A 24,167-nucleotide genomic window follows, 5' to 3' on the forward strand; every position below is an offset into this window, starting at 1 on the left:
CACCTTTATGCCTACCACCCTGGTCCTTATCACTTCCAATTGGACCAACAGCATCATCCTCCTTTCTGATTTCTCTATCCCCTGCATGTCATCTTATCAGAGACCCTTAGTATGAACATCTACATCAGTTTTTTTCCCATTTTATTCTTTTTTAATTTTATCAATTATATCTATTTCCTCTTGTTCCCACTGTTTGTATTATATTGGTGTTTGTGTTCTCTCAAATGTCTATTACAGTCCTGAGGACACTAGGAATTTAATAAATACTGATGGTGAATATTATTTTCATAAGATTATGATGTTTTTAAATTATAGAATGGAATTTAAGGAAACAGTGGATGGATTAAAACATGTATGTTAGGCAAAAATTCCAAATAGTACTATAATCCTTGCCCTTTTTTTCCCTCCAAATATTTTTTACATGGGCCTAGAAGAGGGGTTGAAGATACGAGACACTGACAATCACACTGGGAGGGACTCAATTTTGTCAACCAGCAAAATCCACAGATTTCATATAAGAAACTAGCAGCTCATGCACCCACAGTTTCTTCTTAAAATGCTTATTTGCTACTTATGAGACTTAATCCTAGTATGACATATCACAACTAACTCTCAAGCCCTCTTTTTTTTTTTTGTTAAATCCCTTTGACATGTTCCAGAACATATAATAAAACACTTGTAAGTGGAAATAAAATTCACCAGAGGCTCCATGGTGGGTGAAGTCTTTCTACTCTCTTCCCTTGAGGTCAGTGTCATGTTCAAAAAAATATTTTCCTAAGGTCAATTCCTGCCAAAGTTGCTGCCTTTAACTGATTTTAAAATCAAACTCCAAATTCATGGGGCCCACCAATATACCGCTTCCCTAGAGGCTTCATACAGTTTTAACCATTTTTCCACTGTGAAGCCAAGGAGAAAAAGCTGACCCTTTTTGGAATATCATGCTTCAGGTTATATTAACATTCAATTATCTGGATGTACGCTGGCCTGTCAAGATAACACTGGTGGCACAATGGACTTCAGAAACAAAATTACCAACCTTCCAGGTATCTACCAGAGGTCCCCCATGTTAAATTCATATTACCATTTTAGCACAGTATCTAGTAAGAAAGTTCCTGGAGAAAATTTCTGATTTCAAATTGAAGAGATTGCCATCTCAAAGCCTAGGTAGTAAGGGCAATAAGAACCATGTCTTGCAGTTTATCAACACAGGAAAAGGAACAGAAGTAAACTGTCTCTATTTTATTTGTGATTATAAACATGATCATATTACCTGCAACTACAGGAGACTTTCTGTCATCAAGGAGTTGAATAGATGTACTAGCAGTGACCACATTGCTTTTGTTTGTGGCTCCTAGAAGGTTAAAAAAACAAACAGAAACATGCAGGTTATAACATATGATATGGCAGTCTAAGGTCATGTGGCTTCATGATGTAATAAAGCTCTACTGGGAATCAGTACTTAGTACCACAGTAAATTCAGACAAATGCCAAGATCAGGATCAAACATTTCAGATAACTAGATTTTTTAAATAACTAGCATTCAGGTCAAGTTTAGGTCTTATTTCTGAACAAGGATGCAATCCAGGTGAGCTATCTAGGTTCGATATAAAGTCAGAAAAAGGACTGAGGGGTTTCCCACTCCCCATAAAGCCCAAAATTTTGAGGTGGAGCCATGCTAAGAGTCACCTATCCCTGCTTGGAATACAGATCTGCAGTGGGGCTGGTAAGCATGTTGTGGGCAGGGAATGCGTCTGCTTATTGTTATATTGTACTCTCCCAAGCACTTAGTACAGTGGTCTGCACACAGTAATAATAATGATAATCATGATGGTATCTGTTATGAGCTTACTATGTGTCAAGTACTGTTCTAAGCACTGGGGGTGATAGAAGTTACCTTCTATCAGGTTGTCCCATGTGGGGCTCACACTCTCAATCCCCATTTTACAGATGAGGTATCTAAGGCCCAGAGAAGTTAAGTGACTTGCCCCAAATCACACAGCTGACAAGTGGTGGAGCCAGGATTAGAACCCTTTCCACTGAGCCACGCTGCTTCTCTAAACAGTGGGATTGAAGCAATTTCAGAGAAACTGGCATGAATGAATAAATGAATGAAGGATTCTTGGGACCCTGCCCACAGATAGAAGTAGCACCCAGCTTTCTACTCATTCTCCTGCAGCCCTAAAACACAGTTAGAAATATAGTATCATTAGCCCTCTTCCCTCAAGAGCCCAGGCTACAAGAAACCAGGGACAGTCTTTGTCTATGCAGGAACCTGGATATGGATCTCTGTGATATCTATATATATATATATAGAGAGAGAGAGAGATATCTGTGATATATGGATATCTATTGATATCTCTGCTTCAGTTACCTCATCTGTAAAATAGGGATTAAAACTGTGAGCTCCCCATGGGACAACCTGACTACCTTGTATCTACCCCAGCACTTAGAACAGTGCTTGACACATAGTAAGCACTTAACAAATACCATAATTATTATTATCATCATTATATTTAGAGAGGGAAACTTTGTTTGGGATGTATTGCTTCAGTGCACTGTACAGTCCTGAAAGAGGTTCTGCACTTCCCTAAATCCTTAATTTACCATCTAGGAGAATTTTCATATCAGGGATACGTCAGTAGCATATAGTTACATTCATAATATTTAACTTGCTTTTATTATATTTATGTTGTTTCCATAATGATATGTATTGTTTTGACATCAAACATGACAGAATTGTATGGACTAAATACTGAAGTTTTTTTCAAAATGATTTGGGGATTTTGGCTTTCATTTGCTAGGTCAAATTCTACTGACATAAAATACTGATTTAATGCCAAGTGTGTTTCTGACAATATTTATTCCAGGCATGAAAAAAACAGGAATCTGATACATCAAAGATTTATAATGAGAGTACTGAAATATTTTCATGATTATTGACAAAAGTTCCAATACCTTATGAATTCAAAATTTCCAAGAATGCTTCCATATCATTAAAATATCAAGTTGGTTTTGTGTATGTGTGTGTGTTTATGTATGTGTGTGTATATGTACATTTATGGAACTTGTTAAGCATTTACTATGTGCCAAGCACTTATTAATCACTCCTGTAGATACAGGATAATCACAGACACATAGGCTCACGGTCTAAATAGGAAAGCAGAAAAAAATGACTCTGCTTTTTCTAAATTTTCTCTAGGCAAATAACCTATAGGGACTCCCTAGATATCACTCTGTTTATATTAAAATGTGGTGTTATGCAAAAGCCTGCTAAATAGAGTGTATTTTCCTTTAAGAAATAATGTAGAGTGCTTTAATTCATTCAATCGTATTTATGGAGTGCTTAATGAAGTCCCAAGGGTCAATATATCGACCAAAACAATACATTACAACACAATGAACATAATATAGTCACATGATCAAATAGCCATGAAAATATGAACCAATGATAAAGAATTTTGAATTAGAGGTTTTCTTATAGGTACATATGTAAACACTTATTTTCAAAGGACTATCTTTCACATCCTATTTAGTAAAAAGGCACTTTGTCTAAAGGTTATTTGTCTAAAGGTTAATCTATTATCTATGCTAAATAGATCTGTCATTATCATTATCTGACTGACGCTTTCATCTGTCTATTTAAGTGCCTTAAAGTACAAAAGTTGAGGAGGAGAAGAAGGGAGGTGCTTAAGGCAGGGAAATTTTTGCTGTTTTATTTTCAAGTGAGAGAATTCTGCAAGAAATATCTGCATCAAAATTCAAAAGTACTATTGCCAAAGAGTATTAAAAAAGAAGGTGATAGGGTGAGATGACTTTTTAGTATAATATAAAAATTATGATTTAAAATGATTTAGCATACTCTTAAATTCCATTTACTGTCTACAGTTAGTTTTTCATTATGTTTATACAGATGTATTTTAGTTTATAGTATATGCTACAGTATTTGATAGCTGCACATATGAAGAAGAGGCTCTTCAAACTGATGCAAGAACACTTCTGGACAAAACATGAGTCAAATTTAATTAAAAAACATAGTCCACACATCTTTTCTTAGCATGGCCATTAACTATCATAAAACAAGGTTAGAATTTTTTTTTCTTATTGAGGGTCTTTTCTCTGCATATAGAGAAGGAATGGCATCTCCTCACATACATCATTGGCAGCACTTACCTAGTCAAGGTTATTTTCTTTTCCCCACATCGGGCATATTTCTGTGAAAAAAATGTGAATGGCAACACGGCAAAACTCCTCAACAATTTCAGTAAGCCCTACTAATTCAACTAAATAGAGCACCTCATTATTACTTACAGATGGGTGCTTCATTAATTCAGTGATTAGGTTTGATGAAGAGCTCAGCTGCTCACTACTAACATGGGACAATTTTGTTCATTAGATAATGGAACTAATTATGGCATAAAGCCTTGAAAATGTCTTATATAACTGATAAATTGACAACAAATTTGCACGCCCCATTCTAGGAAACCCATCACTAACAAAAAAGAGAATATGCAATAGCAAGAAATATAGTCATTTTCCATTATTTCTAGGAAAGGCATTTCTCATCAAAGTAAATTCTACATAGTGAAATCCCAGTTCAGTACACATACTTAAGGGGAAAAAAAATCCTTGGTAATTTGTAACCACTCTTAAATATTAAAAGAATAAAAGTATTGTAGTAATACTAATAAAAGTATACACTGTAGTTACAAAATATCTGCCTTCTGTAAAATGGCATACCTCATTTCTTCTCAAAATAATTCTAAAAGACAAAGACAGGGATGAAGACATTGTTTTTTGCAAAGAATAACTCCTACCTAAAGTGTCAGTAAGTTAATAGAAAAGGAATGATAAGTAGTTGTTCTGTAGAAAGAGAAAACAAGTCCTGGGTTCTGTTAGCATTTTACACATAAGCAAAGAAAGACATGAAGAGGGAAAAATTATATTAGTGCTGCAGTAATTCCTACTACTTAACAATAAGTATAAAATATTCTAACAGAAATATTTCCTAATAAACTTGGGCTAGAAAAACTTGGCATATGCGTCAGGAGGAGGTAGGAGAGCACAGGAGTGTATCTGAACAGTAATACAATGTACAGTTCTTGGTACCTATAACACCATCAGTGATCATTAGCACCTTCAGGCTGAGGACAATTATCTCCTAGTATAATGCTCTTCATTTAGCACTTTTTCCTGATATTCTGTTGAATTTTAACTTGGGTATTTCTTAAGAGTGCTCTCTCACTTCATGATAATGCCTTCATTTTGTAGTGCTACAAAGTTTACCTTGCAAACCCCTCCCTCTTTTCATGCTGGTCTCCTTTCTTTTGAAGTGCTTTAACTGACCTGAATAGAGTGATTAAAAGCCCCTTTTAACAGCTGCTTGCTTGGCATTAGATTAATGGTAACACATTAGTTTGTTAGCACAAGGTGTCTTTTGGCTGAATACAACGCGAAAGGGAACACAATAAAAATTAATGATTGAATCCATAGATGTACAAAATACAATTCAAAATATTTGTTATTGATATATATTAACAAACACTGTGTGTTTTGCTCTTTAACATATTCATATTGCTTTGTTCATTTTTAATCTTAGAATCAGTTAAATTATTTCAAAAACTATATTTGTTCAACGGTGTTTCACTTAACACTCTATTTTCACAGAACCAATTAGGTGGGAGTGTCTGCAATTAATATTGATTCCAATTCACCTCCCTGTAAATCTTCATTAAGATGACTATCTTCGGATGTTGTCATGTAACTACATGGCATGTATACTTAAGGGCTCAGCATAACATTTGCAGGCCCAACAATTTTGTTTCAGCCTGCTCTCCTGCAACATCTTCTTAATGCAACTTAAAATGTCACACTGGAAAGGAGAGAAATGGGCAGTGGAGTGAGGTGTTACTCAGGATTACTTGAAATGGATTTGTGCTGGCTTCCAATGGAGAAGAATGGAGAGAGTAGAGGGAGGTTGCTTTGATTTCTGCAGATCCTGAGCATGAGTAGTGGCATCCTCAGGAGCTTCAGAAGTAAGCCAGGTTCACTATCTGCAATTTACCTTCTTTATGACTTCTTCCAAAGATCTTAAAAACCCATTTTTCTTGTTCAGTGAATCAAAATGGCTAGGCTCTCAGGTTTTTTTTCTTTGTTTTTTTATATTGTTCTCAATGGAACCGTTTTTACTTAAAATTCACATTTGTGACAATTAGGTCAAATCCCTTGCTACAATGAGTGCATCAAGACCAATAAGCCTAGTTTGATCATATTTGCTAAACATGCAACATTAATTCTTAATAAATGACTGAATCTCTTGTGATTCATTTTAATGCTGCTCCATGATTTAAACAACATGCTTCATTGAGTTGCATGGCTCACTACTTAAAAATATAACAAACATACAGACCTGTGCTAAATGGAATTGAGTAGACGAAGCTGCCAGGGATCTGTTCAGCTGCTCTTCTATACCAAAGTGGGAAATGATCTGCATTAAAAATATTCTCTTTATCTCCAGCTTTCAGGAAGTCTCTTGAAATAGAAAGAAAGAGAAATCAATATTTCCTGGTTTTAAGACTGCATTAACTCAAAACCACTTAAATTATCAATACCTTGGAGGCCTTCGAGAGAAAAAAGAAATGTCCTTCTAATTTCAGATCCCTGGCTCTGAGAACACAATAAGGCCAATATACCATGGATAATGTAAAAATATTTCATTTTAGTACTATGGTGATCAGTAACAATTACATTGATTCCTGAGAACTGAAATAGGAACATAAAAATGCACAAAAACAAGCAAATATGTCTAAAACAGTTTTACAGTTATTTTCAGTTGACTTGCTTAATGTCCTTTTTTTTTCTTCTCTAGGAAGAGCTTCAAATAACAATCATGTTATGTGTAAACTGGAAAGACCAGAGTTGGGAAAGCACAATTGAAGATACATGCTGAGTTTGCGCTACTGAATTAAATGAGGCTTTGTGGAGCATGAAGCTATTTCGTCCAGCTGTCAACTGTGACCATGTTTTACAAATAAAGAGGGTGTATGAATATGTAATCAGAAGTAGGGAATGTTCTGGCATGTTTACCTATTAAAGCACCAGTTCCAATAATAATTTGCATCTTAAAGTCATAAACACTTCATCCTTGTGCACATTCCTTCACATCATGAGTGAACAACAGATATCATTGATTGACTGACTGATTGAAAGGAGAATTATGGGCTGGGGTTGATCCTGAACCCCCCACCTAAATAGGTCTGTAGGAGAGAAGTTAAGTGAGAGGGCTTAGGTAGTAAAGGGCTTGCTGGTTACAACAGGGAGCCCCTAAGTGACTATCAACTTGAACAAGAGTGCCAAAATATTGATTTGAGTAAGCTTTAAGTCCAGCGACAATTTGGGATCCAAGAGTCAACAATCCTTGGAACCTCAACCCTGGGCAACAGTAGAAGTTGGAAGTAGGGGTGGAAAGGTGACAGTGTCCTGGAATTGGTTTGGGAGGGTGGGATGGTGGCTTTCCTTCAGATAGTACCAGTTCACCATTCTTTTTTGCCCACTCTATCATCTTGCCATAACATCTCACTCTCTGATGTGAAAAAATTCTAGGAAGATCAGATCTCCTCCCTGACTTCTGCCATTACCCATGGCTGATATTCTGTGGAGGCAACAAGGGAAAGAACATAGGTCTGGGAATCAGTAGACTAGTTCTAGTCTCAGTAGCTCTGGCCCGCTGTGTGATCTTGGGCAAGTCGCTAAACTTCTCTTGGCCTCATTTTCCTTATCTGAGAAAGGGAGATAATAATACCAGCCTCTTCCTACCTCACAAGAATTTTGTAATAATAAAACGAGCTACTTGCTGCAAAGAGAGATTTGGAAAAATGAATATGCTAAAATACAAGGCATTATTACTATTGAACTTGAATGACAATTAGTCAGGGAAGTCCCTGTCCACTATGGAATTCACATTATTTCTATATTATCAGAATCACAAAGGTATTTCAAAAATATCTCAAAGTTGGAATTTATAACTTTTGCCCTTAGACAAAAGGATCCTGCTACCACGGTACTCATGGCTAAGTAAGCTAAATTTATAGGGTGAAGATATGCAGTACTCTGCATGCATAAAACTAAGAAGTTTCACTTAATAGGGCTTGAATTTGACAAATAAGTACATCTTAGAAGTGTAACATCTATTTGTAACATTTAATAATAATAATAATAATAATGTTGGTATTTGTTAAGCGCTTACTATGTGCCGAGCACTGTTCTAAGCGCTGGGGTAGACATAGGGGAATCAGGTTGTCCCACGTGGGGCTCACAGTCTTCATCCCCATTTTACAGATGAGGGAACTGAGGCACAGAGAAGTTAAGTGACTTGCCCACAGTCACACAGCCGACAAGTGGCAGAGCTGGGATTCGAACTCATGAGCCCTGACTCCAAAGCCCATGGTCTTTCCACTGAGCCACGCTGCTTCTCCAGTAAGATTTACTGATCTTGAAATCATTATGTTGCCTAAATAGGTATATTCACTTCACTTTTTCATTTCCTTAGATGTTGGATAGCTTCATGAATGCCTGTCCTTGTCCTCCCCGTGACTTTCCTGTCACTGTAGACAGAACCACCATCCTCCCCGTCTCTCACAAGCTCGTAAAAATTTGTGTTATCCTCCACCCATCTCTCTCATTAAACCCACCTATTCAATCTGTCACTAAATCCTGTCGGTTCAACCTTCACAACATCACTAAAATCCACCCTTTCTTTTCCATCCAAACTGCTACCATGTTAATCCAAGCACTTATTTTATCCCACCTTGATTACTACATCAGCCTCCTTCCTAACTTCCCTACCTCCTGTCTCCCCCAACTACAGTCCATACTTCACTCTGCTGCCCAGATCATTTTTCTACAAAAACATTCAGTCCATGTTTTCCCACTCTTCAAGAAACTCCAGTGGATATCCATCAACCTCTGTGTTGAACAGAAACCCCTTACTATTGGCTTTAAAACAATCAATCACTTGCCCCCTGATACCTTATCTCACTGCTTTCTTACTGTGACCCAGCCCACCCACTTCATTCCTATAAAGCCAATTGCTTTATGTGGCCTTTTGCCCACATTCTGCCTCTGACCTGGACTCCCTCCCTTTTTGTGACTGAAAGATGATCCCTCTCCTTCCCCTCAAAGCCTTAATGAAGGCACATCTCCTCCAAGAAGCCTTCCCCGACTAGGCCCTCATTTCCTCTTCTCCCACTTCCTTCTGCGTCTCCCTTGCACTTGGATTTGCACCCTTAATTTGCCCTTCCCTAAGCCTCACAGCATAAGTGCTAAGTACAGTCTTCTGCACCACAGTAAGTGCTAAATAAATACAATTTGAATGATTTATGTACATATCCATAATTTATTGCCTATATTGTCTGTTTCCCCCATAGACTGTAAGCTCTTTGTGGGCAGGGAACGCATCTATCAACTTGTACTGTACTATTGCAGTCTCGCCAGTGTTTAGTACAACGCTCTGCCCACTGAAAACTCTCAATAAATATGAATGATTGAATGCAACTTGGACAGGTGCATTAACTGAAGTTTGGCTGCCATGACCAAATAGGTTGAATGGTAAGCCTTAAAGACACCCCTGTGACTGAGTTGAAAGCCATCTCAACCCTTGTTAGTTTAATTTAGAAGTGAGTAGCTACAAACATAGGGAAGAAAAGTACTTCTTCACACTGAGTGATTAATACCACTAGGATGGTGTTTTCCCCAGAATTACATAAAACATGTTATTAGTTCAATTAAAAGTCATGACATAGCCACTGCATAATGAGTAAAGAAAGAAAATAGATTATAGGCATGATCATGAACCAAAAATATCAGTGTACCCATTATAGATAACAATTCAATTAAGTCAGAAGATATGACAGTTTAACTGTCCTTTGAAGCCAGAAGTTTTGTGCTCTAGAAAAGGACACCTATGTGCTCTAGCGCCAGATTTAACATCATCTTCAATTGCAATTTATATACAGTTGAGACATTCAAACTAGATGGGCTCTTGAGGAAAGGAAATAGGTGTTGGAAAGTACTTTATTAGTGGGATCTTTAGTAAGCCAGTGTTGGCATTTTTGTCTACCAGAACAGTCCAGAATCTTTCATGGAATATTTTATCACTTTCAATAGAATGATATTTCCTCCAAGACATTGGCAGGGGAGGAAAAGTAGGTTTGTGTGTGTGTGTGTGTGAGAGAGAGAGTGTGTGTGTTTGTGTGTGTGCCTTATAGAGCCTGCAAGGCACCAGCTTATTATCCTTCAGTCCATATTTTCAGATCTGCTTTGAGGATTAAGAGAACTTCCTTGGAATATTAATCTATAACTCTCAAATGAAAATTCAACTAGGTCTGAAATAAGCAAATATAGAACTATACAGATATTTGTACATGTCTTTAAATTCTTGTTTTTCTACATTTATCAAGTTCAAGTCCTCCAGGTCTTGTGCAGGAAGGATTGGAAATACTCAAAGTTACCAGTTTTAATTGGTATATTGAAATGCCTGGGCTATTTGGAACCAATCACAATAAAACCTATAGGTTTCACAAAAACGTTTTCCTAACCTCTCCAGTATGGGACCAAAATTCAGAAATGTTTCCTGTTCAAGCTCCAACACTGCATTGCTCTCAATCAATCGATAGTATTTATTTAGCACTCACTAGATGTAGAGCATAATCATAATGATCATATTGATGGTTCTTGTTAAGCACTTACTAAGTGTTTCACTTCTTGTCTTACATGGAGATCACAGTCTAAGTAAGAGGGGGAGGATAACACAACACAGTTGGTAGACACGTTCCCTGCCCACAAGGAGCTTACTTTCTACAGTCTGCTCTGCAAACTTTTAAAAGATACCTGGATTGAATGCAGTTCTTTGCACAAATTGGATCAGGTCTGCCAACTCTGTTGTATTATACTCTCCCAGGTGCTTAGTTCAAGTGCTCTGCACATACTAAGTGCTCAATAAGTACCATTTACTGATTGATTGATTAAATGCTTAACAAATGTCAGAAATACTACTGATAACTTTTCTGTCTAAATTTCCCCATCTATTAATATGTTAAAGGCTTTGATTTTTATATCAATTGTTTTTATGTCAACTCAAAATCCCTGTGAGGCAGAAGAAGCGATATTGATTTTACAGCTGAGAAAACAAGCATAGAGCAGTTGAGTGACTTGTCCAAGCTCACACAGTAAGTCAGTGGTGAAGCTAGGACTTGAATCTAATCTCTTGACACCCAGACCTTGCTCTTTCCTCCAAACCATATTGCCTCCACACTTTCAGCTAATCTAAGGGAATAGTGATGATCAATCAGTGCATTTTGGAAAGGGAAGGTTGTTGACTATTGGTAACTAGTAACACTCATTGAATAGCTGACATCAGTCAGTCAGTTGATCCATCATATTTATTGAGTGTTTATTGTGTGCAGAGCACTGTACTAAGTGTGTGGGAGAATACATTTGTGAATTTATAATATAGGGATTGAAAGAAGTTCTGATCTGTAATTTACAAAGAACCACCTCCCTGGAGGGATATTGTTTTACTCTTTCTTTCCTTTTGCTTTATTTTATAGTTTAGATAGTTCAGTCGACTTTGCCAAACACAGCATTTTTGGTATTAGGCAACAAATTACCCAATAGCTCTCTCTAGGTTGATCTATACAATTCAACTCTCCCCTGTCATAGAACCATTCAAACCAGGGCATCCCAGGGCATTTTACAAAGTAGATAATTAATCAAGATGGGCATGGGCATTTTACCAAGTTAAGGAATCACTGAATATCTGACAAACTTTCAAACTCAAGTCAGTTTTCTGGATTTTCAACTTCCATTTGCTCTTGGCAAAACCAGACCCTCCTGCTTCAAAGAGAAGAGATTTAGAAGACTTGTTTAAAGGCTCAAAACAGGCTTCTTGGACCATCAACCAGCTCTTACAAAACAACAGTTTGATGAGCAAAGTGCAAATGACTCACAGACATACAGCCTAAACTGGCTTTGAACTAAACATGCATTTAGAAACCAAAGGGAAGAGTGCTAGGGAGAAAGGCAGTTTGGGGTTTTGCTTTGCCCTTCATTTGCACAACAGATTAAGCCACTTTGTGGAGCCCCAAATGCTGCCGTGTTTGACCATCTCTAGTAATGAGATTCTGCTGTTGTGTGAGCCAAAGGCGAAGTAGAAGTGAAATTTCAGTTTTAATTTAAAAACATCAACAGACTTTAAATTATGGACCTTGGGAGGGAAAGAATTCCACATCAGGGCTGCAGAACAGCTGAAAGCCCTAAAGCCATTTGTTTTGAGATGTATTCAGGAAAAAATGTGCATGTTTTTCCCCTTCTCCTCCAGCTACAGTATCTTCTTCGTTTGGCACTGAATAATTAGATGTAAGTCTGACTCCAGGAGGTTGGAAAGAAGCAAACACGTGGCCAAAACAAAGGACCCTATTATAGCTAATAAGTAGGCAAAAAGCAGCACACAGCCTCCAAATATTACAGTAAGCAAATTATTTTTACTGACTCAACTTTGGGAAATGTACAGGAATCTTCAAAGGAGATGGAAGGATGAGAGGGGAGAAGGGGGCTGCCCTTGCATTTTGTCTCTCTTTGTTTAATCACCAACCTGCTGTTCCCAATGAGAAATACTACTTACTGATTAGTGAGCTGCTCGGTACCCACAAACAGGTTAACTCGCCAGAGCCCCGTGCGGGTTCCAAGGAAGGCAACTTCCACTCCCTTGTCAGAATTCCTGAAATAGTGCAACACACACAAGGCAGATAATATTTCCAGACAGCAACCGTATACCAGTTATTTCATTAGTTAGGGAAAGTTTTATGAAATTGAATTTCTGGCTTTAGCACTTAAAAATGTTACTAAAAATATATTCATTTTTCATCAAGATAAACATGAACAAAACCTATAATGCAAGCTTGGAGAGGTCACTTACTCCCCACAAGAGTTTCTAGGGTTATTCTCTCTCAGAACAACTTGAGGGTTTATTTTCCTCTAATGAGAGTTGCATATGAAAATCCCCCATCTGTGCAAAAGGAAACTCAACAATCTCCAAACTGAGAGCACTAAAATGAGTTTATTTTCAAGATTTGGTCACGGAGTCAATGCATGCATCTAATTTCCAGAATGATGAATGTTCTACGGAAAATAAAAGCAATTGTTACTGGAGGTTTGCTCTGGCATTTATGTTTGATGATATTATGCTATTTCTTTTTACGATAACATCAATGACATTTGAAATTTTCAAAAATGTATGCGGACAGAGAACAAACAGATGAAGAAAGTTTATTGACTGCTGTAAACTCCAAATTTATATGTTACCACAGTAAGGAAAGGAGGGTATGACAGCCAGTCCCACCAAAGTCACACAACAGGCCCAAACAGCAAATGCTCAGTAAGATTTCATGCTATTTCCCTGAGGCCAGCAGAGGAGATAAGTAGGATTATTAATAATCACATTTATAGGGCCTTCTTCATTTGTTCAAGTGCCTGAAAAGAGCTGCATTCAGTTCACTGAACAAGTGATTAGCATCTTAGGCCTTTGATAAAGAGGGCAAATGTCTAATAAAAAGGGCCAAACTGGCTGAGATTCATACTGGGAAATCTGTTCAGAGCTATAGCTGGCCAATATAGCACAGTCATCACCATGGGCACTAGTCCACTGGAATTTTCCTGGTATCCTGGTGAACCAGTCTGACCTTGCTGATAACATCCTCAAGGGGAGTCATCTGTTTATGCACTAGGCCTCAGTGCTTCCAGGAAAGCCTGAGCACCACCAATTTACCATCCATTCCAAGTAACTGAGGGGAATGTTCTGGTTCTGTCTCTTTGGCATATCCCAACGTATGTGGGGATTGGCCAAGGAATCCCACTTGATTGTGAAGAAGATGACATTCATGGCCTACGTAAGACTGGTAGGGACATGGGCATACAGTGTAGAAAAGAAACGGTACAATGGAAAGGAGTAATTTGAGTGGAGGGGGAGGAATAGGGATGAAAAAGTGGATGGATAAAAGACTTGTTCCATGCTTTTGTGCTCTCTTTGCATTAATCCACATAGGAATATCTGAAAAACACATTAACACAGGCACAGTTCCAGTCACTAATATCTCCAGTGTCAAAGTGACAATCCTATGCTAAACATATTTTTAACAGTATAATGGATATACCTCTTCCTATTCTAGACAAACTCAAATCTAATAAGACTAGGTGTTCCAGAATATCAGCCCTACTGAAACAATATTATAAAACTCGTTGGAAAAAAAAATGGGCCTTCAACATTTATAAGGAAGTATCTCTGAAAGCTGGAATACTAGATTTAATGCAATGAAAAACCCAAACAAATTATAAGTTAAACCCAGGAGTATTCAGTCAAAGACTAGATTTACTAATGCACTGTAGCTCCTGTGGTTTTGAGCTTTTGGATAAAATTAAAGAACTTTAACACTAGGCTCTTAAAATAGTTTAGGTCTTTAAACTATAACCACATTTTTGACTTCACGTGGGGAAATTGTCCAAAAGGGGTACATGTGTATCCACTTACTCCGATTTGTTGAGAGCAAGACTGGTCCAGTAGGCTTCAATTGGAGCACTCACCACGGAATCAAAAAGAACCTCCTGGATTAATTCTTTATCACCTATTTAAATAATATAATGCAACAGCAATAAGTATTAGAGGCCAAGAATTCATTCCCAGTGCTTCATACGAATGCTTTAGAGTTCATAAGATCCATCCAGGTTCCCCTTTTCCAAATCTTAAAGGTATTTTACCAAATCATCTCACATCCATGTAAAAGCAACATTTGCCTTTGCCCACTGCTGAAATTCATCCAACTTGGACTTAGAGCAGTCATCAGAGAATTGTCAGAGACAGAGGCCACTGCTAAGTATGAAGTAGCCAAGAATAACTCATCTCATGTGACTGAACATAAGAACATAAGCAATGCCATGCTGGGTCAGATCAATGGTCCATCCAGGCCAGAATTCTGCCTTTGATAATAGCAACTAGAGTTGCTTAGAGAGAATGAGAATTGTGCCAGCTGAATTTAAAGGTGGTGCTGTCAGAGCTGAGGTTAGCTTCTCGGGAAAAATATGGGATCAAAGCTATTCCTGACTATGAATAATAAGGAACATTTGTTTAACATTGAGCATAAAGAAAATGAGTCAACTGATAATACTGCAGCTCAAAGGGCATATTACAACTGGAGTAGGAATACTGGTATACTAACTAACCTAAGTCTCCATGGCACGAGTTGTGGTAGGTATGTGACAAATGTATTGGGGTAGGAAGGTGGCCAGAGAGAGACAGCATGCGAGAACTTGAGAAAGGAGAGGCATGGGTGTGGGTTAATGATGATGGTATTTATTAGTCAATCAATCATTCAATTAATGGTATTTATAGATTATTTACTGTGTGTGGAGCATTCATTCACTCAATCGTATTTATTGAGCACTTTATATGTGCAGAACACTTTACTAAGCGCTTGGAATGTAAAATTCAGCAAAAGATAGAGACAATCCCTGCCCAACAATGGGCTCACAGTCTAAAAGTGGGGGGCAGGGGGAGTGCTTGGAAGAATATAATATTCATTCATTCAATAGTATTTATTGAGCACTTACTATGTGCAGAGCACTCTACTAAGCGCTTGGAGTGTACAATTCAGCAACAGATAGAGACAATCCCTGCCCAATAATGAGCTCACAATCTAAACATAATGATGGTATTTGTTAAGTGCTTCCTATGTGCCAAGCACTGTTCTACGCGCTGGGGAGGATACAAGGTGATTAGGTTGTCCCACGTGGGGCTCACAGTCTTCACCCCCATTTTACAGATGAGGTCACTGAAGCCCAGAGAAGTGAAGTGACTTGCCCAAAGTCACACAGCTGACAAGTGGTGGAGTCAGGATTTGAACCCATGACCTCTGACTCCCCAGCCTGGGCTCTTTCCACTGAGTCACACTGCTTCCCACCAAGTGCTTACTATGTGCTGAGCACTCTGTGTGCATGAGAGAGAAGCAGTGTGCTTAGTGAATAAAGTATGAGCCTGGGAGTCAGAAGAAGCTGGGTTTTAATTCTGGCTCTGCCATTTGTCTGCTGAGTGACCTTGGGCGACACTTTACTTCTCTGGGCAGGGCATCAGTTACTTCATCTGTAAAATGGGGATTAAGAGTGTGAGCCCTATTTGGGACAGGGACTGTGTCCAACCTGATTAACCTATATGTACCTCAGGGCTTAGAACAGTGCTTGGCACATAGTAAATGCTTAACAAATACCATAATAAGCATTACTACTAACAATAATAATTATTATTATTAGAGACAGAGAGAGAGAGAGGAAGATTTGGCCATTCCATCTCTCCATTTCCAGATCTCTCCTAAGCCCCTCATCCCTACTCTTCCAAACTTCTCCTGGCTAACTCCTCCCCAACCTTAATGCTGCTGGATACTAATTGACCAGAAACTCCTGAAACATATGCAAGATACTCAGTTAACCAACCTACATCCTTATTGACTTAATATAGTAGATTCTCTGTAATCATATGTATGATGTGGAGTACATTCATAACTCCTAAATGCTATTCAAATGAGAATTTGCAGAACTGTAAATATGCGAATGTCAAATGTTATGACAAGGAGTCATACCATCTTGGAGTGAAGATTATTGGTCTCCAGGGATACCATATGAAGGTTCAAAATCATTTTTTCAGCCTGAGGCTGGGTAGAGGAGCTGCAGCATGTGCTCAAGACTCTGCCTCATTCATCAGAGGTCATAGCCTGGAAATGTGACCTCTGACCCCCCCACCTCGGCTGGAGGGGTAGTCCAGGGAGGGGTGTAAAACGTTTGCAGTCTTCAGAACCTTCCTACTACTCTAAACAAGGCTCCTACAACAACTCAATTATCCAACCTGCCTGTAAGCCAGGCTGTTTGCTTCTTTGCTTTTTTCTATCATTTGGCAACTCCATTGTTCACTAGAACCTCCCCTGAAGGGTGGGGGTGAACAGAAAGAGGTGATGAAATTCATACCCAGTGCTTAGAATAGTGCTTGGCACAGAGTAAGCATTTAATAAATACCATCATCATATTTGCCTATTGGGCAGAAATTTGTTTCTTACTGGTAGCTCTGAAAAAGGTCCAGTGTGTAGGAACTGATTTATTGACCATCATCACCAAGAAAGTTTGAAGTTTAAAGGACTATATGATAATTTTACTACTTCATCAAAACATCACACTAATAATAATATTTTGGATAGCTAAAGACTCTATCTTCCAAGAAATCAAAGCACTTCCATAACTATCTCATTAATTCTTATAACAACCCTATGCAGCAGGGAAGAGCAGCTATTAATATCTTCATTTTACAAATGAGGAAATTGAGACAGAAGGGTTAAGTGAATAGGCTAAGCTGCTCACACAGTCTGAAATGAAGTTGGGAGTAGAACCAGAACCCAGTTCTCCATGTTCCCATATACCATTGGCTTTTTCCACTAGACTTTAAGGCTTGAGAAGGGATATATGGTCTGTGAACTTCATTACAATCGTCCTTCCCACCATCAACAGAAAAATGTAGCCACTTCTCACTAAATGTGTTAAAAACAGACTCACACTGAAGCAAGGGTTCTTTTCCTCTGAGGTAGAGTTTAATAGCTTCCAATTGAGACAGTTGACGATGCTCGGGATGCAGATCGGTGTTGCAATAAGACCTAAGAGTACGATATTGCCAAAAACATGAACATGTAAATATTTACAGGCATCATCTCTCTATGCCTTTGAACTAGAAGAACTGGGCAGAGCGAGTACAAACAACTTGAAACCAAAGAAGGGTAACAAATATCAATTTTATGTATTGTTTAAATCTTACCATTCGTCTGCCAGAGACACGTCAGGGTGTTCTAAATCATGCAACCCTGAAAAGCAAGGAAAATAGGCTAATTAGCAGGATTTGTAAAAGATGGTACCATTAAGAGTTTCTGAAAGATGGTTTAACCCCTTTCCTCTCTCCCCTTCTACATTATTCTTATGGTGAAGCTGTAGGGATTGGTGCATAGAGACTAAAAACTCTCCTCAGTCTTTCTTGATTCTCGAAGAAAATCACTTTTATTGTTGGACAATGGCCAAAATCCCACTTACTACCTTACGTACTTCTCTTCTTGTTCCCCCTGAACTTGTGCTCCAGACTACACCAAACTTGACAAAGAAGAAAGCAGAAGCAATGACTCCCTGTCCAGAAATTTTAGATCTCCACTTTAGAGCTATTCAGTGACTTGGAAGGAGAGTGGTCATGATCAACAGACAGGATGAATGACTTTTACTGGTATTCTTCAGTGGAGAAGAAGAGCAGGATCCCTGAGCCCCTTTCTGATCATAAGATTACACACCACCACTGCACTTAGAAATCTCAGGGATTGGGAATGGCCAGATGAAAGGACAAATTTGATTTTGAATTTTTGTTAATTCATATTATATATAATTGCCCCTCTTATTAATGGGTAATATGGTCCCCCCACTGGAAGATATATCTGGAAAGGCTGAATCATTAATAGGCTCACTGCATGTATATCATCAATGGTATTTATTGGACACTTACTATGTACAGACCACTGTACTAAGTGCTTGGGACAGTACAATACAAAAGAGTTGGCAGACATGTTGCCTGTCCACAGTGAGCTTACAGACTATATGAATACTGTCGTTTGGGTGGTTTTTGTCTGCAAAGCTTATTTCTGCTTGCATCCCTGCCCCTTCTCCTTCCAAGCTACCCAACATCTTTGCTCAATTTGAGGCTTCCTCTGCCATATCCACTAGCTGTCTCTGGCTGCAAGCTGTCCTATTTTCTGATCCCATTTTATGGGCTACCATAGTTAAGCCGCATTACTTGAAGTTGGGCTATGGTGTTTGCCTTACAATTGTTCTTCTGAGCTGCTTGTGGTCATCTCACATGAACTCAATGACCATCAGGTACTTAACTATTCTTGTTTTCTTAATCAGCACTCAACCTGTCAAGAGAAGCTTTTTCCAGCAAACGTTCTTTATATTCTGGTGTTAGATGCATTCACGTTTTTAGTGATCCTATCTTGACATTTGATACTTGATAAGACTCATAGGATAAAACTCTTTGAGAATCCAGATGTAATGACTGAAGCAAAGGTTGAAAATGTCCACTGAACTGAAGAACTTGTCCTGGAGCTTAATGTAATGTTGACACCGTAACTTTATGTGCTCGCCTCCCGAAAGACGTTGGCTTTCTTGATTTAGCTTTCTACCTTTTTGTCCAACAATGCATCACTGTGTTACCCCCAGGTAGGTAGAATGAGTTGATAAATTTCAATTCCATGTCAGTGAGTTTTCACTATTTAGATTTGTGTATGATTCGTACCTCATCATCAGCCTACTGCTCTGAGCTGACTGCAAAACAGGCCCCAATATATATCTTTGAGAGTACTTATCAACCAACTGCAGTTTGTTGAGTTGGAAACATTTCCAAGGGAATCAGAACATAGTTTCCTTGTTTTATTGGGGCCTTATGGCTGGCTACATGAAATAGATTTAATAAATATGAGTTGCTAACACAATGTTGGTAATGTGAAATAGATTAGACAAATTTTGTTACATCAGATGATGTCTAGATCTCACACCCTCCATCTTCAGGGATGACAGGAGTAAATCTAATTTTAGAAACATCTCGAACACTTCTTAAGGCCTGATTTTTTGGCTCTTTTTTTCTTTTTAGTAGAATTTAGAAGAGCCTCTTTAGACGAGTACCACTGCATTAAGCATCTCAAACATTACAATAAATGAAGACTCACCTGTCTCTGACATAGCTAGACAAAGTGAGAAAACAAAGAGATCAAGTGACTTGATCAAATCATAACAGTGAACCAGTAGCAGAGTCAGAAACAAGATCTGAGACAAGAGACACTTCAAATCTGGCCTCTAAAGGACATTCCCTTATCAAAGGTGGAGGAGAGAAGGGAGAACCTTACCTTCCTCCACAGTCACATTCCCTCTGAAGAAATATTTCCCATGTCCTCTAGAGAGAGCCACACCTAAACTGTGCAGAGAAATAAAGCAGACCTTGAAATCTGTGGCATCCACTGTAATAGACTTGAGGGCTATTTTTTTTTTCCTTTTCCATTTTCACATTTTCTTTGCATGTAAACAATTGACAAAACAGTTTACTTTTAAAACCTCATTGATTATAGTTTCTGTTAGTATTCTTTGGTTCAATCAGCTTCTTGAAAGCAATTTCGGACTTGATGTGCCAACAGCAATTGGCTTCTTCTCTATGTTATAAGAGGTAGAGTAAACTGCTTATAGTTCTAGCAGACGAACAGATAAGCCCTTCTATGGGCTTCCAGTCCCTATTCTATACATGTTGGAGGCCTGATCTTCCCTTCAATTCCATCCAAAACCACTGAATATTCAGGGTCTGCAGCTGGGGAAAAGACATTTTCTCCAGGTCAACCAACCCACTAGAGGTTGGACAGTGCCCACTTTCTGGGGATGTCTGCACTTTGTCACTAAAACATTTTGATTGTTCTCACCTTTTCCATTAGCTTGACTCAAGCTTCCTTCAGGCTTACCCAAAGGAAGAAGATGTGTTTTGAAAATAACTACTTCCCTAAGCAAATGTAATTTAGTAGCTTATTCCAATCCACTCCCAAAGTCAAATACTGCCCTACAGCTCTTGTTCCTTCTAAATGGAAAGCACCAGTGAGTGATCCATGACAGTTTTTGGCTCTCACACTAAATTGTATTTTATAGACAAATCTATTGGCAATGCACATTCATTCTCTCTTTCACAATGTGACACACAAGATCAGAATCATGAAAAAGCACTTCTGAAGAAACATTCAAGAAGAGTGTGCAACAGTCAGCTTTATCTTTCCAGGAGATAAACATAGGGGAAAAAGTTAAGAATCTGGGAGTTGCAAAATGAGATTTTCCCAAAGAGGAAAGTCAAAACTCAGGGTTAGAAACTCAAAGGCAATTTGGAAAATCAAGATAGAAGAACATCATGGAGGAATGAAGGCATTTCCTTATTATTCTTTGTACTTTAATTACAGAAATAAAAAGTGACATGGGATTCATTATATAATGTTAAATAGTAATGGCCTTTTTGGGCCTCTAAACACTTTTCATTCTCTCTCTCCCAAATCTCCCTACCCACCTTCCCATGTTCAGTGGGAATTGCCACATAAAGCTTTCCTGGGAATAAAAGACAAAGCCATGACTACATAGTGAATTTGCCACACAAACCTTCCCTTGTTGGAGAAGCCAAAAGTGCTCAAGAAGACTCCCTCCCTCCTTCAGTGTTCAACTTTGTTTCAGGCTACTTTATTATTAACTACAGCTGATGAACCCTTATTATGCAAATAGGGTTTGTATAAACACATCTCCAGTGACTCTGATGAAATGGCCACAGATGATAGTCAATTCTACCTGAATGGGGTACCCTTGATGTCTGTGTAATAGTAGTCATTTGTCATCACCAAAACCCGCTTCTAGATTGAAAACAATAGTAGAGGAAAGGAAAAAAAAAGGGTTAGTCTGCTCTGTGAAATCTTCAGAAGGAAATAAAAGCAAATGGAAAGACTATAATAAAGTTAACTGTGATAGATAGGCTGCCTGCATTATACTTGTTGAAGTAGGACATTGAGAAACCACTTCAAACTTACATGTCTTCCCCTTCCCTTTGACCATTGTTAATGGAGTGCACACATACAGCTAAACACTTCCCAAAATGCTGTGGTATTTATATTAATCTGAACATATACCAAGCATGCACTGGGCCTGAAGTGGAAGTTCAAGCATTTCAACTAAGTAAAAGCAGCCGGAATTGACTGGTGCAAGGTAAACGGACCAGTAGAGACAGAATAATCCCAATTCTGGAACTGCCAATTTTTTCTAAAATTGTAAAATAGCTGGACAAATATTTGGGAATGTCCCAGTTAAACAAGGACATATGGTCAGTCTAGAACTACATAAATCTTGATTGAGATAAGTAAAGACAAGAGAAATATGATCTCAGCAAGAGGTATTTATTCTACATATAATCTTCAAAGATAATTTTTCAAAATGATTTGCTTTAAATTAAGACGCAAGAATGCTCAAGAAATTGTACCCCTTTATCCACTGTCTTCTTCACTTCCATGGAAAATTTTCCTGTCTTTCGATTCACCATTGCATTTCTCAACTACCAAAAAAACCCCAAAACAGAAATAGGTTAGTATAAGCAATTCTTTGAGTTTAAAATGTAAACCCATCACCTCATAGTTCTCACATATTTTCTGCGGAACCATTGCTTAGTTTGTTAATGGCAAGAATGTGAGAGTTCTACAGTATTACTTCTGATTATCAGGTACTTCCAATATGAGTTTCCTGTGCCATGATATATGAAAAAGGACTGGTGAAGAATAAACATCCATTTGATCTAAAATATGAAAATACATTTTATTTTCCTTACAGCATAAATTTGTCTTTTTCATGGAAACAAACAAAAGTAAAAGTAATCTGTATAAACGAATAAATCTCTCATCATTACTGTAGATAAACCATCAGAAAGCTACTCAAAAATGTTCACTGAACAGAAATGCCTGTAGTTTATATCGTTCAATCAATCATTTACATTTACTGAGTGCTTACTGTGTGCAGAGCACTATAATAAGTGCTTGGGAGTGTACAATATAACAGAGTTGGTAGACATATTCCCTACCCATAATGAGGTCACTATTAAGAGGCTTGAAATTACATTGGTTTATCACCAGAGAAAATATTTAGCAAAGCAAATAAAGCTAAGGCTACCACACACAATTCCCCCAAAAGAAACCTACATATTTGAGATGAAAATTGCAATTCCCTGAATTGTTAGAAAAAGAGTTTCTTTCCTAAAATTGGACTACTTTTCCTGTGCAGACAGGAAAGTGATTTTGATGATGGGGTGGGTGATTTTTAATCGGTCACACCTATACCTAGCAAACTGTTTTGACATCCCTATCCCCTCCTCACCCATGCTAATAACTTATGGACCTTCTCAAAGTTCAGAAGAGGGTAACATTCAAGTATGAGTAAAGAAGTGTAATTATGGGGGCCTTTCCAAAAATTGCTTTGGAGTCCATTTTATGAAGCTGAAGCAAGTGGTGCATTCCATAGCTTGTCAATAAAATCTCTTTTCTCTCCTTTTGATGGACTTGGGTAACTGCAGCCTATCAAAAACTGCAATGCTTGCAGCTCTCAAAATTCAATTCGAGGTTGTATAGATTTGAGTTAACATTTTTATTCTTCTGTCAGAGAGCGTAAAACATTTTTAGCTGGAGGCATGTATAAAATAAAACATATATTTTACTCTAGATATTTTTTTAACAACACATAATAGGCAATTCTGGGAATATTTTCCCATTTTAACTTCTGTGGTTTTGGACTTAGAGAGCTGGTCCTAATTAACAGTCTACTTTCTAACATTTAAAGAACTGCTCCATTTATCTTTAACATGTTTTTCATTTTTCCCCTTTTCAGTGCCTACAGTCATTCAGGACTCCCACATGCCCCGGGCAAATCAGAGATTAACTAGGAGGGCCTCCCAACTCCCAGTAGCTTACACGATCAAATAAATATGCATGAGGAACTTATCTTTTTTGTTCCTGTTGTTGTTTTCTGTGGACATATTTCTTAACTCATGACCATCATTTTCTCTCTAGCTTAATGTTTTCCAAAATGGGGACCAGGTACTCTGGAGTCCTACTGTTTAAAATCTAGGGGTCTTCAAGAACCAAAGATACTGCCAAAGCAGGAAGGAGAGGATTCACAACAAGGAGAGTACAAAGGAGGAAGAAGGCATAGAAACTGCATGTGCTTTCTATTGCTAAAGAGCAAAATCTGGCAGTTCTGTATGTAGGAGGTGAGGGAAGAAAAGAGCAGGGGTCTAGGGCAAGGATGAGGAAAATGTCGTTTTTGAAAAGGAGAGAAGGGGAGGGGAAACCAGGGTGAATGCAGATGTGTGTGTGTGTGTGTGTGTGTGTGTGTGTTGGGAGGGGGGATTCTCCCAAGTTAGCTGGGTACCAAGGTTAGCCTGAGTTTGCCCAGAGGCCAAAAATGAACTCTGCAAAAATAGCCTCACCATTTTGCTTGATCCCTTT

The 24,167-nt window shown here is 38.2% G+C and overlaps 1 protein-coding gene across 2 annotated transcripts in view; it reads right to left on the bottom strand.

The window, feature by feature from the left end:
* CACNA2D3 (calcium voltage-gated channel auxiliary subunit alpha2delta 3) overlaps positions 1-24,167 on the bottom strand; it is a 1,019,762-nt gene that overhangs the window by 159,348 nt on the left and 836,247 nt on the right. For both annotated transcript variants that reach the window (XM_029052259.2, XM_029052258.2), the window contains 9 exons: positions 22,157-22,228; positions 21,475-21,536; positions 20,016-20,083; positions 17,894-17,939; positions 17,638-17,735; positions 14,579-14,672; positions 12,677-12,772; positions 6,407-6,528; positions 1,271-1,351 (listed from right to left, as the gene is read on the bottom strand). In XM_029052259.2, coding sequence (XP_028908092.1) covers positions 1,271-1,351; positions 6,407-6,528; positions 12,677-12,772; positions 14,579-14,672; positions 17,638-17,735; positions 17,894-17,939; positions 20,016-20,083; positions 21,475-21,536; positions 22,157-22,228 — 739 coding nt within the window. The remainder of the gene's footprint in view (positions 1-1,270; positions 1,352-6,406; positions 6,529-12,676; positions 12,773-14,578; positions 14,673-17,637; positions 17,736-17,893; positions 17,940-20,015; positions 20,084-21,474; positions 21,537-22,156; positions 22,229-24,167) is intronic.

The sequence above is a fragment of the Ornithorhynchus anatinus genome, chromosome X1 (assembly GCF_004115215.2).
Source record: "Ornithorhynchus anatinus isolate Pmale09 chromosome X1, mOrnAna1.pri.v4, whole genome shotgun sequence".
Lineage (NCBI taxonomy): Eukaryota > Metazoa > Chordata > Mammalia > Monotremata > Ornithorhynchidae > Ornithorhynchus > Ornithorhynchus anatinus.